Source organism: Oncorhynchus kisutch, unplaced genomic scaffold (genome assembly GCF_002021735.2).
Source record: "Oncorhynchus kisutch isolate 150728-3 unplaced genomic scaffold, Okis_V2 Okis06b-Okis10b_hom, whole genome shotgun sequence".
NCBI lineage: Eukaryota > Metazoa > Chordata > Actinopteri > Salmoniformes > Salmonidae > Oncorhynchus > Oncorhynchus kisutch.
The window spans coordinates 4090723-4110589 of record NW_022261983.1 but is presented as its reverse complement, the minus strand read 5'-3'; the positions used below and the strand labels follow the sequence as shown (position 1 = coordinate 4110589).

General features: G+C 45.0%; 1 protein-coding gene across 3 annotated transcripts in view; it reads left to right on the top strand.

Annotated features, from left to right (window-relative positions):
* LOC109876487 (septin-9) overlaps nt 1-19867 on the top strand; it is a 139962-nt gene that overhangs the window by 15050 nt on the left and 105045 nt on the right. For 2 of the 3 annotated variants that reach the window (XM_031813675.1, XM_031813676.1), the window contains one exon: nt 6971-7042. In XM_031813675.1, the coding sequence (XP_031669535.1) occupies nt 6971-7042 (72 nt within the window). Of the gene's footprint in view, nt 1-6970; nt 7043-13324; nt 13458-19867 lie in introns of those variants that run through there. The other variant, XM_031813679.1, reaches the window with a different exon arrangement.

Below are 19867 nucleotides of genomic sequence, written 5' to 3'. Positions count from 1 at the left end.
GGGTCACAGGGTTTAAAGTGCGGGAGACGGCCCTCTCCCCCCAATCCTCTTGTTTTCTCTCCTCAGTCCTCTAGAACCAATAACTCATCATTTCACATGTTTGACGAGGCCTGCACTTGACCGGTCAGATCACTCAATCACACTACATGACACACTGATTGTTCTGAAGCACGGCGGTTCAGACACTTCAGTTCACTAATAACAAAGGACTGGGGAAGCACCAAAGGAAGCTTTATTGTTCATATGAAAACATGAAAATGCTTCACCTGTATAACCGTCGGGGGAAAACATGTGGTTAAGCTGTTGTGAAACAGTGTGTAGTATTTGTGTGTTACATTTGACCACCTAGCGCTGATACATGGCTGTTGAATCCTATGTGACGTCTAAGAGGGAGTCAACAGCCATGTGACAGGGCTATTTACCACCATGAAACCTACATACCACCATCATAAACCTGACATATTGTAACTGATTTGTAGCAGTCCCTCAGAGTTAAAAGGGCCATTCTAGCTTTGTGTGAGGAGATTCACATGACACCTGTATGAGGCCACACCTGTCTCTGAGTAGAGTTGTGGAGAAGGCCACACCTGTCTCTGAGTAGAGTTGTGGAGAAGGCCACACCTGTCTCTTAGTGTGGTTGTGGAGAAGGCCACGCCTGTCTCTGAGTAGAGTTGTGGAGAAGGCCACACCTGTCTCTTAGTGTGGTTGTGGAGAAGGCCACGCCTGTCTCTGAGTAGAGTTGTGGAGAAGGCCACACCTGTCTCTTGTGTGGTTGTGGAGAAGGCCACACCTGTCTCTGAGTAGAGTTGTGGAGAAGGCCACACCTGTCTCTCTGTGTGGTTGTGGAGAAAGCCACACCTGTCTCTCTGTGTGGTTGTGGAGAAAGCCACACCTGTCTCTCTGTGTGGTTGTAGAGAAGGCCACGCCTGTCTCTCTGTGTGGTTGTGGAGAAGGCCACGCCTGTCTCTGTGTGTGGTTGTGGAGAAGGCCACGCCTGTCTCTCTGTGTGGTTGTGGAGAAGGCCCCACCTGTCTCTCTGTGTGGTTGTGGAGAAGGCCACACCTGTCTCTCTGTGTGGTTGTGGAGAAGGCCACACCTGTCTCTCTGTGTGGTTGCAGAGAAGGCCACACCTGTCTCCCTGTGTGGTTGCGGAGAAGGCCACACCTGTCTCTCTGTGTGGTTGTAGAGAAGGCCACACCTGTCTCTCTGTGTGGTTGTGGAGAAGGCCACAGCTGTCTCTGTGTGTGGTTGTGGAGAAGGCCACACCTGTCTCTGTGTGTGGTTGTGGAGAAGGCCACACCTGTCTCTCTGTGTGGTTGTGGAGAAGGCCACAGCTGTCTCTGTGTGGTTGTGGAGAGGGCCACACCTGTCTTTCTGTGTGTTTGTTTTGTGTGTGGAGCTGTAGTGGGCCCTGTAGCGCTTCACTCACCTGTTCAGTCTTGTCCCGGGCTTTTCAACAACACACACTCTCTCACACACACATCTCCTTTGTTCCGACAACACTGTGGGTTCCGCTCTGGGGTTGCTCACACTTTTATTTTCCATTCAGGCTTTACAGGAGCTGATGATTGGCTCAAACACTGTTGTACTCTGCCAGTGTACCTATGATCTGTCTGGCCACTCCCTAAACTCAGTGTGACTCCTATAGCTACTGGCAGCATTGACTAAATGCCAAATTATGCCATATCGGTTTGGTTGTTGCATGTTTTTCTAGTCCTTAGGCCTACATGTGTTACTCTGTCTCACAGAGTTTGGATGTGATATTTATCTATTTGATGCTTTTTGTACTGCACACATGTTTTATTAATGTCTTATCTATTTGGTTGTTGTTGTAGTACATATTTAGCTCTAGTTATCTCATTAGTTAGCGTCTGTTAGATTCCCATTGAGATTCTGCAGTGTCAGCCATGTTGTGTTTATGTAGCACCTCCCCTGCCTTTCTGTTGTTGTGCTAGAGACTCTAGACTCACCATTCACCTTTCACGAGCTGTAGCTCTCTGTGGCTCTCCAGCATTAGTCATAGAATAAGGTAAACGCATGAATTTGCTTCTCTGCCTTGCTCATCATTCATAACTGTAAATATATGTGCTGCCTGTCCCAGGTCAGGTGTGTGTACTTTACTGACATGTCAACATCCCTCATTGACTCACAGCTGTTCAGTTCATGTCCTTATTCTCAGGTGGTTTGAACATTGTTCTATAACAACCATAGCCTCTCCAGGACTGAACATGGTTCTATAACAACCATAGCCTCTCCAGGACTGAACATGGTTCTATAACAACCATAACCTCTCCAGGACTGAACATGGTTCTATAACAACCATAGCCTCTCCAGGACTGAACATGGTTCTATAACAACCATAGCTTCTCCAGGACTGAACATGGTTCTATAACAACCATAGCCTCTCCAGGACTGAACATTGTTCTATAACAACCATAGCTTCTCCAGGACTGAACATGGTTCTATAACAACCATAGCTTCTCCAGGACTGAACATGGTTCTATAACAACCATAGCCTCTACAGGACTGAACATCATTTTGATTCAAAGGCCTAGTCTAAAGCTCTCTGCCGAGCCACAGTTTAGATAACAATGATCAATTCCCAATTTAAATCATTAATCCCCATTACTTACAGTGACAGTGAATGGTGAGTCAATCTATGATTCGTCCCAAAAGGCACCCATATTCCCTTTATAGTGCACTACTTTTGACCGGGATCCTAATGGCTATATAGGGAATAGGGTGCCATTTGGGAAGTAAATTGAGTCTAAGTGAGGGATTAGAGTAAATAAATAATCTGTTGTCTAAGCTAGCAGAGGTGTGTGTGTGTGTGTATGTATGTATGTGTGTTTGTGTGTGTGTGTGTGTGTGTGTGTGTGTGTGTGTGTGTGTGTGTGTGTGTGTGTGTGTGTGTATGTGTGTGTGTCTGTGTGTGTCTGTATGTGTGTGCATGTGTGCCGCATAGTTTCATCTTCCTGTTACAACACTACCACCACGTCCCTGAAAAAAAACAGGCCTGTTGCTACTGTTGCTATGGTAACTGGGCCATTTGTGGTCTAGAGGAGCAGGGAGGAGAGGCACATTTGGTTAGTGGCAGGGGAGAGTAGTCGCTCTGTCGAGCTCTCATCTAACCCTGCTTCAGTACAATGTTACCAGGCTCTGTTTAGCTGAGTGAGGGTGTTTTCTCTGGGTTTAGCTGGTCTGGTCTGGTACTGGTAGCTTCAATGTTAGTTGTATCTATCTGGAGTGAATGGCTCTGGGCTCAGCTAGTCTGGTCTGGTAGCCTCTCTCTGGCCGGTCTGTTGTTTGGTCAGTTGGAGGAGGAATTAGAGCGTGGCTGGCTGTGCTGCTGCTGTTTCTCTGAAGTTACTGGACTGTTGGTTTCTCTCTGATGTCAGTCAGTCTGGGAGAGTCAGGCATTGCTTTCTGTGGCCACAGAGACAAATTCCAGAGCAAACAGCAGTCTGTGGGATCCAGTGGATGTTAGTTTTCTTCCTCATGTTTCTTTGCTCTCTCACACATAGACATTGAGAAAGACATAACAGACAGACCTGTCTTACAACCAAAGACATACATGCGCGTGTCATCTTGTCAAGTATGCCTACGATGTCCAAATGTGTGTGTGAGAGAGAGGCCTGTGTGAGAGAGGCCTGTGCTTTAATGGGTTATAGGTACTGTATGTAACAGGGAGAGGGATGAGCTCACATGTGACGCATGTGTCGTTGGTGCTGTTGTCTGTATGGTGTCCTTTATCCTATAACTCCCACATGTACACGCACGCACACACACACACACACACACACACACACACACACACACACACACACACACACACACACACACACACACACACACACACACACACACACACACACACACACACACACACACACACACACACACTGTCACGCCCTGACCATAGAGAGCCTTTTTATTCTTTATGTTGGTTAGGTCGGGGTGTGACGAGGGTGGGTAATCTAGGTTGTTTTATGTTGGCCTGGTATGGTTCCCAATCAGAGGCAGCTGTTTATCGTTGTCTCTGATTGGGGATCATATTTAGGCAGCCATTTCCTCACTGTGTGTTGTGGGATCTTGTTTATCTCACAGGCTCCTCCTCCCACAGTATTCAGTAACATACAGTCAGAGCCCCTTTAGACCTCCTCCCACAGTATTCAGTAACATACAGTCAGAGCCCCTTTAGACTTCCTCCCACAGTATTCAGTAACATACAGTCAGAACCCCTTTAGACTTCCTCCCACAGTATTCAGTAACATACAGTCAGAACTCCTTTAGACCTCCTCCCACAGTATTCAGTAACCTACAGTCAGAACTCCTTTAGTCTTCCTCCCACAGTATTCAGTAACCTACAGTCAGAACTCCTTTAGACTTCCTCCCACAGTATTCAGTAACCTACAGTCAGAACTCCTTTAGACTTCCTCCCACAGTATTCAGTAACATACAGTCAGAACTCCTTTAGACTTCCTCCCACAGTATTCAGTAACCTACAGTCAGAACCCCTTTAGACCCCCTCCCACAGTATTCAGTAACATACAGTCAGAGCCCCTTTAGACTTCCTCCCACAGTATTCAGTAACATACAGTCAGAACCCCTTTAGACTTCCTCCCACAGTATTCAGTAACCTACAGTCAGAACTCCTTTAGTCTTCCTCCCACAGTATTCAGTAACATACAGTCAGAACTCCTTTAGACCTCCTCCCACAGTATTCAGTAACCTACAGTCAGAACTCCTTTAGTCTTCCTCCCACAGTATTCAGTAACCTACAGTCAGAACTCCTTTAGACTTCCTCCCACAGTATTCAGTAACCTACAGTCAGAACTCCTTTAGACTTCCTCCCACAGTATTCAGTAACATACAGTCAGAACTCCTTTAGTCTTCCTCCCACAGTATTCAGTAACCTACAGTCAGAACTCCTTTAGTCTTCCTCCCACAGTATTCAGTAACCTACAGTCAGAACTCCTTTAGACTTCCTCCCACAGTATTCAGTAGCATACAGTCAGAACTCCTTTAGTCTTCCTCCCACAGTATTCAGTAACATACAGTCAGAACTCCTTTAGTCTTCCTCCCACAGTATTCAGTAACATACAGTCAGAACTCCTTTAGTCTTCCTCCCACAGTATTCAGTAACATACAGTCAGAACCCCTTTAGACTTCCTCCCACAGTATTCAGTAACATACAGTCAGAACCCCTTTAGACTTCCTCCCACAGTATTCAGTAACATACAGTCAGAACTCCTTTAGACTTCCTCCCACAGTATTCAGTAACATACAGTCAGAACTCCTTTAGTCTTCCTCCCACAGTATTCAGTAACCTACAGTCAGAACTCCTTTAGTCTTCCTCCCACAGTATTCAGTAACATACAGTCAGAACCCCTTTAGACCGCCTCCCACAGTATTCAGTAACATACAGTCAGAACCCCTTTAGACCTCCTCCCACAGTATTCAGTAACATACAGTCAGAACCCCTTTAGACCTCCTCCCACAGTATTCAGTAACCTACAGTCAGAACTCCTTTAGTCTTCCTCCCACAGTATTCAGTAACATACAGTCAGAACACCTTTAGACTTCCTCCCACAGTATTCAGTAACATACAGTCAGAACCCCTTTAGACTTCCTCCCACAGTATTCAGTAACATACAGTCAGAACTCCTTTAGTCTTCCTCCCACAGTATTCAGTAACATACAGTCAGAACTCCTTTAGTCTTCCTCCCACAGTATTCAGTAACATACAGTCAGAACTCCTTTAGTCTTCCTCCCACAGTATTCAGTAACATGCAGTCAGAACCCCTTTAGACTTCCTCCCACAGTATTCAGTAACATACAGTCAGAACTCCTTTAGTCTTCCTCCCACAGTATTCAGTAACATACAGTCAGAACTCCTTTAGTCTTCCTTCCTGTCCCTCAGCTGTCTATGTGGCTCTAAAGACACTGGTGACACTTCAGAGAGGAATCCACATCTCTTGGTCATGATGGTGAACGATGTCATACAGGACAGAACTGAGAAAGGAAGTGTCTCAATTAAAGGAGGAGTCAGAACAGGATGGGTCAGTTGACTCAGTAACCACAAGTTGGAGTCATTTCATCTGAATAGTACTGACTGGGTTAAATCCCTGATCTCTTATGATGGTTGCCCCTGTGGCATGTGTGACCCCTCTGAATCACCAAGCTATAAATCAGATCAAACAATGATTCCGTGGCCATCATCACATCATCACCAGCTCTTTAGACATAGATACTTACTGTTGCCTAGGGTGGTCTAGCAGTCTAAGCTGCTGCCCCTGGAAGACATACTGTATACCACTCCAGCATTGGTTTAAATCTGGCCCACAACAATTTCAGCACCCTCTCCCTCTCGTCTCCTGTCACTCGTCTCCTCTACCAACTTGGTTGACCAAGTTGACCTTTGAACTCTGTGACCTCTGATGACCTCTCATTCTACAAAGAGACCAACAGTCTACACAGGACCTACTTTACAGTCCACACACACACACACACACACACACACACACACACACACACACACACACACACACACACACACACACACACACACACACACACACACACACACACACACACACACACACACACACACACACACACACACCTCAACTCTCCTGGACTGGAATAAGGAATGATCAGTACAGAACAGAACACACCCTGTATCGATCTAGAATAGAATAGGTCTCTCCCGGTCAGCATTGTATGGAAAGCCATAGTGGAACGCCAGAAGGCATCCCAGTGATTCCAGAGCTGCTCAGTGTCACCTAGGATCTGTGATGGCTGTCACTGGGTTCTCTGTTGTCAGGTTATCAGCCGTGTGGGTTTTAGTGTTGTTAACTTGCAGGCATATGTAGTGTTATGTTATAATGGTATTATGCAACATAGAATGAATGACCTTTATTGATCTCCCTCCCTCCCTCCTCTCTCTCTATCTTCCTCTGGGTGACAGGTATTGCCAGGTCCACCAGTGGGAGACTGAGGAGGACAGACAGAGAAGGTTCTTCTTCCATCACCAGTCCCAGTAAGTCATACTGTTTCTATCTGAGGAATCCACCAGGCACACACATTATTACTTACATACATCTGTTGGCCTCAACTCAAGGACTTTGATTAATGCTACTGAGTTCATGTTGTGAGCTGAGCAAAATGCACAGCTGAATTGGTGAAGTGCGGGTTGACAAGGCACTGTATACTGCCCTTCACACTTTTCACTGGATTTAGTGAAAGTAACAAACTGTATTTCGTCAGCAAGCAGACTTTATCAGGGTTTCTGAGAAGTGAGCCACGAAACAGGTACTGTAGCACAGATGGACCGATATGTTACAGTAAGCAGGTAGGAATGAATCACACATATTCCCCTTGAGAGAGGAGAGAGGGATGATTAAGACAGACACAGTGAGGGTGAGATGGAGAGAGATTTAGATATTTGGTCATTTATTAGGATCCCCATTAGCTGTTGCAAAAGCAGCAGCTACTCTTCCTGGGGTCCACACAAACCATGGAACATTACATAATACAGAACATTAATAGACAAGAACAGAACTACACCAAGAAATGGTTTTGAAGCACACATAGCCTACATATCAATACATACACAGAGGCGATGTTGCTTTATCTGTTTTTTGAGTAATATGAGATGGAACAGAGTTCCATGCAATAATGGCTCTGGATACAATAATGTACATTTTATTGAATTTATTCTGGATATGGGGACTGTGAAAAGACCACTGGTGGCATTTCTGGTGGCGTAAGTGTGTGTGTCAGAGTTGTGTATAAATTGACTTTGCAAACAATTCGGGATTTTCAACACATTAATGTTTCTTTAAAAAATAAGTGATGCAGTCAGTCTTCAACTCTTAGCCAAGAGAGACTGGCATGCATAGTATTTATATCAGCCCTCTGATTACAATGAAGAGCAAGACATGCTGCTCTGTTCTGGTCCAGCTGCAGTTTAACTAGGTCTCTCCTTGCAGCACTTGACCACATGTCTGGACAATAATCAAGATAAGACAAAACTAGAGCCTGCAGGACTTTCTTTTTGGAGTGTGGTGTCAAAAAATCACAGCATCTCTTTATTACAGACAGACCTCTCCCCAGCTTTACAACCATTGAATCTATATGTTTTGATCATGACAGTTTACAATCTAAGGAACTGCCAAGTAATTTACTCTCCTCAACTTGTTCAACAGTCACACCCTTCATTACCAGATTCAGCCGAGGTCTAGAACTTAGGGAATCATTTGTACTAAATACAGTGCTCTTAGTTTTAGAGATGTTCAGGACCAGTTTATTACTGGCCACCCATTCCAAAACAGACTGCAATTCTTTGTTAAGAGTTTCAGTGACTTAATTAGCTGTGGTTGCTGATGAGTATATGGTTGAATCATCAGCATACATGGACACGCATGCTTTGTTTAATGCCAGTGGCAGGTCATTGGTAAAAATAGAAAAGAGTAGAGGGCCTAGAGAGCTGCCCTGCGGTACACCACATATTACATGTTTGATATTAGAGAAACTTCCATTGAAGAAAACCCTTTGAGTTCTATTAGATAGCTCTGAATCCACAATATGGCAGAGGTTGAAAAGACATAACGCTTTTTCAACAACAGGTTATGGTCAGTAATATCGAAGGCTGCACTGAAATCTAACAGTACAGCTCCCACAATCTTCTTATTATCAATTTATTTCAACCAATCATCAGTCATTTGTGTCAGTGGAGTACATGTTGAGTGCCCCTCTCTATAAGTATGCTGAAAGTCTGTTGTTAGTTTGTTTACAGAGAAAAGCATTGTATTTGGTCAAACACCATTTTTTTCTAACAGTTTGCTAAGAGCTGGCAGAAACCTGATAGGTCTGCTGTTAGAACCATTTAAAGGCCGCTTTACCACTCTTGGGTAGCTGAATGACTTTGTCTTCCCTCCAGGCCTGAGGACAAAGACTCTCCTCTGGGCTCAGATTAAAGATATGACAGATAGCTCAGTAGCTTTCCATCTAAGTTGTCAATGCCAGGAGGTTGGTCATTATTGATCGATAACAATCATTTGTCCACCTCCCCCACACTAACTTTACAATTTCAAACTTGCAATGCTTTTCTTTCATTATTTGTTTTTTTTATGCATGAATACGATGGCTCACTGTTCGTTGTTGGCATTTCCTGCCTAAGTTTGCCCACTATGACAATGAAGTAATCATAAACATATGTGGCAATATTAAATGGTTTTGTGATGAATAAGCCATCTGATTCAATGAAAGATGGAGTTGAATTTGTCTTTCTGCCCATAATTTCATTTAAAGTTTCTTTATATCATTGATCCTGGCTTCATAATACAGTTTCTTTTTCTTTTTGCTGTGTTTAGTCACATCATTTCTCGATTTGCAGTAAGTCAGCCAGTCAGATGTGAAGTCAGACTTATTAGCCACTCCTTTAGCCTCATCTCTTTCAACCATACAGTTTTGAATTCCTCATCAATCCATGGAGCCTTAACAGTTCTAACAGTCAGTTTTTTAACAGGTGCATGTTTATCAATAACTAGAAGAAGCAATTTCATAAATTCATGAAGTGCAGCATCTGGATGCTCCTTATTAAAGACATCAGACCAACAAATATTTTTAACATCCACATAAGAGTCACAGCTAAATCTGTTGTATGATCTCTTATATAATATTTTAGGCCCAGTTTTTGGAACTTTGGATTTCCTGGATATAGCCACTATATTGTGATCACTGCATCCAATGGGTACGGATACAGCTTTAGTACAAAGTTCTACAGTATTAGTTCAAATGTGATTGATACATGTGGATGATCTTGTTCCTGTAGTATTTGTAAACACCCTGGTAGGTTGATTAATAACCTGAACCAGATTACAGGCACTGGTTACATTGAGAAGCTTCCTCTTGAGCGGACAGCTTGATGAAAACCAGTCACTATTCAGATCCCCAAGAAAGTAGACCTCTCGGTTTACATCACATACAATATAAACTGGGTGGTTCGAGCCCTGAATGCTGATAGGTTTCAGTGGGAAAGATTGAAAGAGCATGGGTATGACAGTGAGATAGATTGAGATAATGATCGAAATGAGCACTCACTATTTACTACTACTACTGTGTGTGCATGTGCGTGCGTAGGTGGGTGTTTGTGCGTGTGTTTGTGTATGAGTTCATGTGTGTGTGTTAATGTGTGTGTGTGTGTGCACGTGTGTGGGTAACTGCCAAGCGCTAGCATGAGGTTGCAGGCTGTGGCTGTGGCTCACCACTGAGGCCTCCTCCTCTCAGTGGGAAGAACAAACTCCTTCTGCAGCATCAGCAATTCAGAGACACACAAAGGGACACACACAGCCTGTGTATGAGCACATGTCCTTGCAGGATGTGCACTCAAGCCACAGGAATCTGACAGGCAATGAGGCAGCCAGATACTGTACTATGTAGGCTAACAGACAGGCTAGGATACACACACTGACAGACAGGGTTATAGGGATATACACAGGAATTTTTATTATTAGCAGTGTATGTGTGTATGTGTGTGTGTTTATGTGTGTGCGTGCTTGCGTGTGTTTGAGTTCTCAGGTGTGCGTGCGTGACAGGCAGACTGACAGACAGGCAGAGCTAACAGGTAGACAGGCAGACTGACAGACAGGCAGAGCTAACAGGTAGACAGGCAGACTGGGTTATGGGAAGTGCTTAGGGGTGTGAATGAGACCCATCCTGTCAGCACACCCCCCTGATGCTGTCTCTGCAGGGCATGTGTGTCAGAGCATGGGAGCAGGGTGGGGTGGGGGAGACTATGGAGGCTGGCAGGGGGTGTGTGCCCGGATGTGAGGGAGGGGGCTGGGTGGGTTGAGATGTCCCACACAAAGCCTCTCCTGGTGGGGTGGAGTTATGAGCAGACAGGAGGTAGATGGGCCTTAGGAGGAGAGTGCTGTTTTACTGTAACCTTAAGAACACACACACACACACACACACACACACACACACACACACACACACACACACACACACACACACACACACACACACACACACACACACACACACACACACACACACACACACACACACACACACACACACAAGGATTCACATTATTATTAATGTACAGGTGCTCACACTAACCCTAATTGTAACCCTAACCCTAAACCTAACCCCTAAGCCTAAAATAGCTTTTTCCTTGAGGGAAGCGGCAAAATGTCCTTGTTTAACCTTTTGAGGTCTTCTGGTCCCCACAAGGATAGTAAAAACACACCAATGCACACACACACAGGACTGGTAGAAGTCTATCTGTAGTGTTTGAATAGTGTCTCTGACAGTGGCTGTATTGTCCATTGCCATGCCCTCTGGGTGATTGTGTTCAGTTAGTAGTCATGAGACTGATCTCTATAGGGGAGGAAGCAGTCACACTGTGTTACTAGCATGGCTCACTCCATTATGTTCACTGAGCCTGTGTCCCAAATGGCACCTTTTTACCTATGGGCCCTGGTCAAAAGTAGGGCACTAGTACATAGGAAACAAGGTGCAATTTGGGACAGCCTATGATCTAGATCATGTAGTTCAGTAACTATATCAGCCATTCATTGTGAAGCTGCTAGTTGATCTGTGATTCAGATTACTATTGTGTTTTGATAGGCACTTAGACACAAACTCTGGTCCACTGTCCTCTCCTGTTGCGCAATGCTTTAGACAGCCTTGGCTGAAGTGACCCTGACTGCACACCACACACACACTCCTGGTTGCTTTAGGAAGGTGAGGGTTGCTTTTTTTTAACGCCTGGTTGTGTTTGATCTCTCCCTCTCACACACACCCACACGCCAAATGACCCCCAGGCAAGTGTGATGGACGTGCCAAAGGTTAGGGTTCACCTGTGTTTCCTGAACAAAGAGGTGGATGGATGTCAAGCACCTTTTACAGAGAGAGAGAAAGAGAGGGAGGGGGGGGGGGGAGGGGGGGAGGGAGGGAGGGAGAGGGAGGGAGGGAGGGAGGGAGGGAGGGAGGGAGGGAGGGAGGGAGGGAGGGAGGGAGGGAGGGAGGGAGGGAGGGAGGGAGGGAGGGAGGGAGGGAGGGAGGGAGGGAGGGAGGGAGGGAGAGACTTCCCCCGCTTCTGTTTTATATAGTTGTTCCATTGTATAATAGTGATACAGCATACTTAAGCAATAATACCTGAGGGGGTGTGGTACAGTGGGGCAAAAAAGTATTAGAAAATCTTTGGAGGGAGTTGAAAGTCTGTGTTGCCCAGCAACAGCCCCAAAACATCACTGCTCTAGAGGAGATCTGCATGGAGGAATGGGCCAAAATACCAGCAACAGTGTGTGAAAACCTTGTGAAGACTTACAGAAAACGTTTGACCTCTGTCATTGCCAACAAAGGGTATATAACAAAGTATTGAGATAAACTTTTGTTATTGACCAAATACTTATTTTCCACCATAATTTGCAAATAAATTCAATAAAAATCCTACAATGTCATTTTCTGTCATAGTTGAAGTGTACCTATGATGAAAATTACAGGCCTCTCTCATCTTTTTAAGTGGGAGAACTTGCACAATTGGTGGCTGACTAAATACTTTTTTGCTACACTGTATATGGCCAATATAGCAAGGCCAAAAGCTGCTATTACGCACAACGCAACACGGAGTGCCTGGATACAAACCTTAGCCGTGGTATATTGGCCATATACCACACCCGAGGTGCCTTATTGCTATTATGAACTGGTAACCAACTTAATTAGAGCAGAAAAAATAAATGTTTTGTCATACCTGTGGTATACGGTCTAATATACCACGGCTGTCAGCCAATCAGCATTCAGGGCTCGAACCACCCAGTTTATAAAACCCAAATCCTATCTCTGCATAGATAGACATGCCAAGACTCTATGGTCTCTGTTGCTGTACAGACGGGTCTATCAGACAGTTGGTTATTGGGGCCATGGAGAGGAGAGGGTTATTTTAAACTAAATCTAAGGAGCTCACATCACATGGTCCTTCAGGGTTTCTGAGACAATGCTGCTACAGTCTTATGGCAAGGCAGAGAAAGAAGGGAGGAAAGAAAGAAACAGAGAAATAGAGAGAGAGAGAGTGAGACAGGGAGAGAGAGAGTGAGACAGGGAGAGAGAAGAGGAGAGGGAATGGAGGGTGGGAATGAAAAGAAAGAATAACAAGAGCTCCATATGATCAGCACATGGGCATGGCGTAATTCTGGACGCATTCATTAGCAGAACAAACTGAAAAATCTAACAGTGGAGAGAGAGAGAGAGAGAGAGAGAAAGAGGGAGAGAAAGGGAGGGAGGGAGGGAAAGACTGGGGAGAGGAAAAGAGAGGAAGAGAGGGCGCGAGCGAGCTAGCAAGGGGGGGAGAGAAAGGGGAAGTCCAGAAGGAGAGAGGAAGAAAGCAGACACTTCATGAGGCTTTGGAGGGAGTGATCTGGATATGGAGGGGGACAAATTCTCAGGTATGACACAGGAACTCAGCCAAACTGGACTCTCCTCACAGGGGAATAGTACATTTCAGCTCTTCATTGAACTATCTATTGAAACACCCAGAGTCTGGGTCTTTTCCCCTCTGTATTTTCTGGTTTTAAAGCATTAGCTTCGCTGCAGTTTGCAGATACAGCGTAGAGGGTTTTAGGACCTGTCCTTTGCCATGTGTCTGTCTCTTTGTCTTTCTGTCTCTCTCTTTCTCTCTGGCTGTCTGGTCAATGAGTTCCAGTAGCTAGGGTTTCGTGTGTGAGACTGACCGGCACAGAGTCATCTAATCTGGGTGACAGCCAGGACAGTGGGACAGAGCTGTGCGGCTCCTTGATTCTTTCTCTTTCTCTGGGTGACTTACTTACTCAGTTATCTATTGTTTCATTGAATTATCTTGACAGGGACAGTGCACACGAATCAACATTTCAGTGTTCAGATCAACGTAAATGTGTTAAAGCTAGCTATGAAGCTAATTTCCATCTGTAGGTCCGTAGTCCTCCTCTCATGTTCGTCTGTGGTGTGAAAACAGGAAAAGTGATGTTTGAACAGTACTACTTCTGTCCCCCGTGGCTCCGGTGGCGACCGACCGTCAGTGTGGGTAGAGATACTCTCTATTGGCAGGGGGATGGTTTTTCCACACTATTCTCACTTTGTTCTAGTTCCTGAAGTTGATGTGATTTTCCTCATAAAGTGCATCTGTCATCAGTGTCCATAGAGAACGCATTAGGCTTCAGTTTGTCTGTGAATGCGTGTATGTGGATGTGTGTGTACGTGTATGTTAAAATCATCAGTGGAGAAACACCGTCCCTTAATGGTGCTTTTATGAGTGTTTGTGGAGTATTGTAAAAACCTTTACAACAGATGTAAAAACTCTAAATACTGGAGTAGAAAACAGAGAATGGGGGGCAGACAACACAAGTGCCCTTCCTTGTCCTGTAGCACCTACTGTTTAAAGTCTGGGTCTGCGTCCCAAATGGTACCCTATTCCCTATATAGTGCCCTATGGGCCCTGGTCAAAAGTAGTGCACTATATAGGGAATACGGTGCCATTTGGGATGAAGCCTGGACCAGGGTGAGATCACCAACGAGGCCCCCGTTTCCAGGTGCTTCCTTCAGGGAGCTGTAATGGCTTCTGCAGGAGTGTGTGTGTGTTTGTGTGTGTTCATGCATGTGTGCGTGTGATCATGTGTATGTGTACACGATATCTGACCATCCACTGACTGGTCACACTGTGTTTTGACCGCACACATCAGGGATCACAACCATGCACCTTCAATCTCAAATGACTGTATACTATGCTGAATGATAGTATCTTATCAAACCTCTGTGTAAATGTACTTGTTGCCCGGCCTGAATACAGTGGAATATGACACACTTTAAAGTTCGCTTCCTTTGTTTGTAGGAGTGATTTATCATTTTTCTAGGAGAAAAACACATACTTAGTCTTAAACAGCTGATAACTGTCACTATAGCGGGGCGGCAGGGTAGCTTAGTGGTTAGAGCGTTGGACTAGTAACCGAAAGGTTGCAAGTTCTGCCCCTGAACAGGCAGTTAACCCACTGTTCCTAGGCCGTCATTGAAAGTAAGAATTTGTTCTTAACTGACTTGCCTAATTAAATAAAGGTAAAAAAAAGTGGAATGATAACAGCATGATGATAACAACTGATAACTGTCACTATAGAGGGACATGTACAGCAGATGCTGTATTCAGCACGATGATAACAGCTGATAACTGTCACTATAGATGGACATGTACAGCAGATGCTGTATTCAGCATGATGATAACAACTGATAACTGTCACTATAGAGGGACATGTACAGCAGATGCTGTATTCAGCACGATGATAACAGCTGATGAACAGTTAATAACTGTGACACTCACACAGTGACCTGACTGAGACCTTTCTAAGACACACGACTAACATAGTGAAGCCATCCCCTAATCTCTACTGAACAGCCTCCAGCCATCCCCTAACCTCTACTGAACAGCCTCCAGCTATCCCTTAACCTCTACTAAACAGCCTCCAGCCATCCCCTAACCTCTACTGAACAACCTCTAGCCATCCCCTAACCTCTACTGAACAGCCTCCAGCCATCCCCTAACCTCTACTGAACAGCCACCAGCCATCCCCTAACCTCTACTGAACAACCTCTAGCCATCCCCTAAACTCTACTGAACAGCCTCCAGCTATCCCTTAACCTCTACTGAACAGCCTCCAGCCATCCCCTAACCTCTACTGAACAGCCTCCAGCCATCCCCTAACCTCTACTGAACAGCCTCCAGCCATCCCTTAACCTCTACTGAACAGCCTCCAGCCACCCATTAACCTCTACTGAACAGCCTCCAGCCATCCCCTAACCTCTACTGAACAGCCACCAGCCATCCCCTAACCTCTACTGAACAACCTCTAGCCATCCCCTAAACTCTACTGAACAGCCTCCAGCTATCCCTTAACCTCTACTGAACAGCCTCCAGCCATCCCCTAACCTCTACTGAACAGCCTCCAGCCATCCCCTAACCTCTACTGAACAGCCTCCAGCCATCCCTTAACCTCTACTGAACAGCCTCCAGCCACCCCTTAACCTCTACTGAACAGCCTCCAGCCATCCTCTAACCTCTACTGAACAGCCTCCAGCCATCCCCTAACCTCTAGTGAATAGCTCCCAGCCATCCCTTAACCTCATCTGAACAGCCTCCAGCCATCCCCTAACCTCTAGTGAATAGCTCCCAGCCATCCCTTAATCTCTACTGAACAGACTCCAGCCATCCCCTAACCACTAGTGAACAGCCTCCAGCCATCCCCTAACCTCTAGTGAATAGCTCCCAGCCATCCCTTAACCTCATCTGAACAGCCTCCAGCCATCCCCTAACCTCTAGTGAACAGCCTCCAGCCATCCCCTAACCTCTAGTGAACAGCTCCCAGCCATCCCTTAACCTTGGGGTGGCAGGTAGCCTAGTGGTTAGAGTGTTGGGCCAGTAACTGAAAGGTTTCTAGATCAAATCCCCAAGTTGACGAGGTAAAAATGTGTTGTTCTTCCCCTGAACAAGGCAGTTAACACACTGTTCCACACTGTCATTGTAAATAAGAATGTGTTCTTAACTGACTTTCCTAGTTAAATAAATAAAAATATGTAAAAACTTTAATTTAAAAAAGCTCTCCCTTAACCTCTCCCAGTCGCTTCCCTCTCAATAGAGAGAAACAGGCTGCTGTATCATCTTACTACAGTATCCATACAGAACACACAACAATATGAAGTCTGTTGTTGCAGTGCATAACTTCTTGGAATATGCTCTTTGCTGCTTAAATATAACATTAATGCTGTTTGGGTTGGACTGGACGGAATCCAAAAGTGGATCACCACAAGGTGGTGGTGTTGAGTTTCAGGCACTCTCCTCTGTGGAGGAACTGTGGTAAAACTGTTGTTTTCCATTACACTGGCTTTTGCCCATTTCTTTCAATGATGATGGATCGTGTGTAATAAGAGAAGCTCAGAGCGGTAGTAGGGGCAACTCTGGGGTCTGTGGTGTTTTTAAAGGGGACAGACTGACACACTGGTCTGTAGCTGAGTATCTGTCTATTCTACAGTATCTCTGCCTAGGCAGATTTCGGCTTGTGTTATTGGATGAAACTGGTCAGAGATACTTCCTTGTACTCTGTGTCTGGTGTTTTGCCTGGGTTACGATGGAGACATGGCTGTGTAGCTGCTGTGATTGGGGTTTGTGATTATAATGCTAGTTTGTTAACATGATAAAGTTAGTATTATTGAAGAGAGAGAGAGATGGAGGATGACGAAAGGAGGAGATACAGAAAGAAAGAAAAAGAAAGATCTATTCCTGATGGAGGACAGCTGCTCTGTCTATTTATTGAGTCATTCCATCCCCATGTGTGAGGGCTAACTAGACACACACACACACACACACACACACACACACACACACACACACACACACACACACACACACACACACACACACACACACACACACACACACACACACACACACACACACACACACACACACACACACACACACACACCATAATACCATGCACCCAGTACCCACTACCAAGGCTTTGTGTGACTGTACACTGTATGAGGGCACCTCTTTCCAACAGGTGTTTGTGATTAAAGTTTCCTTTGTAAGCCCTAACCTCTTGCTATGCATTTGCTTAAGGACAGCTGTGACCACAGCTGCTTGTATGTATATGTGTGTGTGTGTGTGCTTGCGTGCCTGTTTGTGTGAGTGAATGTTCCATGTTAAACCCACAGGGCGTGGCTGGCTGAGTCAGGTCCTGCACATTCTATAGTGCCCAATTGGCCTATTTTACTAAAGTTCCTATTCTGTACTGTAGGGAGTAGACTGGTCTGGTTCTATTCTGTACTGTAGGGAGTAGACTGGTCTGGTTCTATTCTGTACTGTATGGAGTAGACTGGTCTGGTTCTATTCTGTACTGTAGGGAGTAGACTGGTCTGGTTCTATTCTGTACTGTAGGGAGTAGACTGGTCTGGTTCTATTCTGTACTGTAGGGAGTAGACTGGTCTGGTTCTATTCTGTACTGTAGGGAGTAGACTGGTCTGGTTCTATTCTGTACTGTAGGGAGTAGACTGGTCTGATTCTATTCTGTACTGTAGGGAGTAGACTGGTCTGGTTCTATTCTGTACTGTATGGAGTAGACTGGTCTGGTTCTATTCTGTACTGTAGGGAGTAGACTGGTCTGATTCTATTCTGTACTGTAGGGAGTAGACTGGTCTGGTTCTATTCTGTACTGTAGGGAGTAGACTGGTCTGGTTCTGTTTCTAAAAGCTGCTGATGCCATTAGTCATAGTAATGCTGGGCTACGACTCACAAGCTCACTACAGGATGAACTCTCACCCCTATTATTTTCCTATCAAAACCATGTTTGGGATTTCCTCTCTCTCTTTTATGTATATATATCTTGCTCTCTCTCTCTCTCTTTTTCAATTAAATTCAAATGGCTTTATTGGCATGGGAACCATGTGTTTACATTGTGGTAGAGAACTGGCACACCTATGTCTTCCTCTTCCTCTTCCTCCCCTCCATTCTCCCTCCCCCTCTCTGCAGCAGCAGCCTCAGACAGGTACTGTAGACCTGATTAATATGGGTTGTCATGTAAACAGAGCTCTGTAGCACCACGGTAACCAACGAGTGGAGTCCAGAGTACATACACAGCGTTGTGTGTGAGGTGTGATCAGAAAGAGAGAGAGACGGAGAGCGAGAGAAAGAGAGACTGAGAGCGAGACAGAGAGAGAGAAAAATATTTATGTTTATGTTTATTTTCCCTTTCGTACTTTAACTATTTGCACATCATTACAACACTGTACATATACATAATATGACATTTGAAATGTCTTTATTCTTTTGTAAGTGTAATGTTTACTGTACATTTGTTATTGTTTATTTCACTTTTTGTTTATCTATTTCACTTGCTTTGGCAATGTAAACATACGTTTCCCATGGAGAGAGAGAGAGAGAGAGAGAGAGAGAGAGAGAGAGAGAGAGAGAGTGAGAGAGAGAGAGAGAGAGAGAGAGAGAGAGAGAGAGAGAGAGAGAGAGAGAGAGAGAGAGAAAATAGAAACCTAGTATGGCTTGACGTTTGTTACTGTTCTAAACATTTCCTATAGACAGACACGTGTCCCAGATTCTTGAGGCTGTCTATAACGTTAAACATTCACACCAACTGGCAATCTATAAAACTCTACAGTACAGAGTAAAACACAACATGTGCATTCAGAAAGTATTCAGACCCCTTGACTTTTCACACATTTTGTTATGTTACAACCTTATTCTAAAATGTATTAAAGAGTTTTTCCCCCACACACAATACCCCATAATGACAAAGCAAAAACAGGTTTTTAGACATTTTTGCCTCGATCCTGACTAGTCTCACAGTCCCCGCCGCTGAAAAACATCCGCACAGCAAGATGCTTCCACCACCATGCTTCACTGTAGGGATGGTGCCAGGTTTCCTCCAGATGTGATGCTTGGCAGGCCAAAGAGTTCAATCTTGGTTTCATCAGCCAGAGAATGTTGTTTCTAATGGTCTGAGAGTCCTTTAGGTGCTTTTGGCAAACTCCAAGCAGGCTGTCATGTATACTGAAGAGTGGCTTCCGTCTGGCCACTCTACCATAAAGGCATGATTGGTGGAGTGCTGCAGAGAAGGTTCTCCCATCTCCACAGAGGAACTATGGAGCTCTGTCAGAGTGACCATCAGGTTCTTGGTCACCTTCCTGACGAATGCCCTTCTCCCTCGATTGCTCAGTTTGTCTGGGCGGACAGCTCTAGGAAGAGTCTTGGTGGTTCCAAACTTCTTCCATTTAAGAATGATGGAACTCACTGTGTTCTTGGGGACCTTCAAAGCTGCAGAAATGT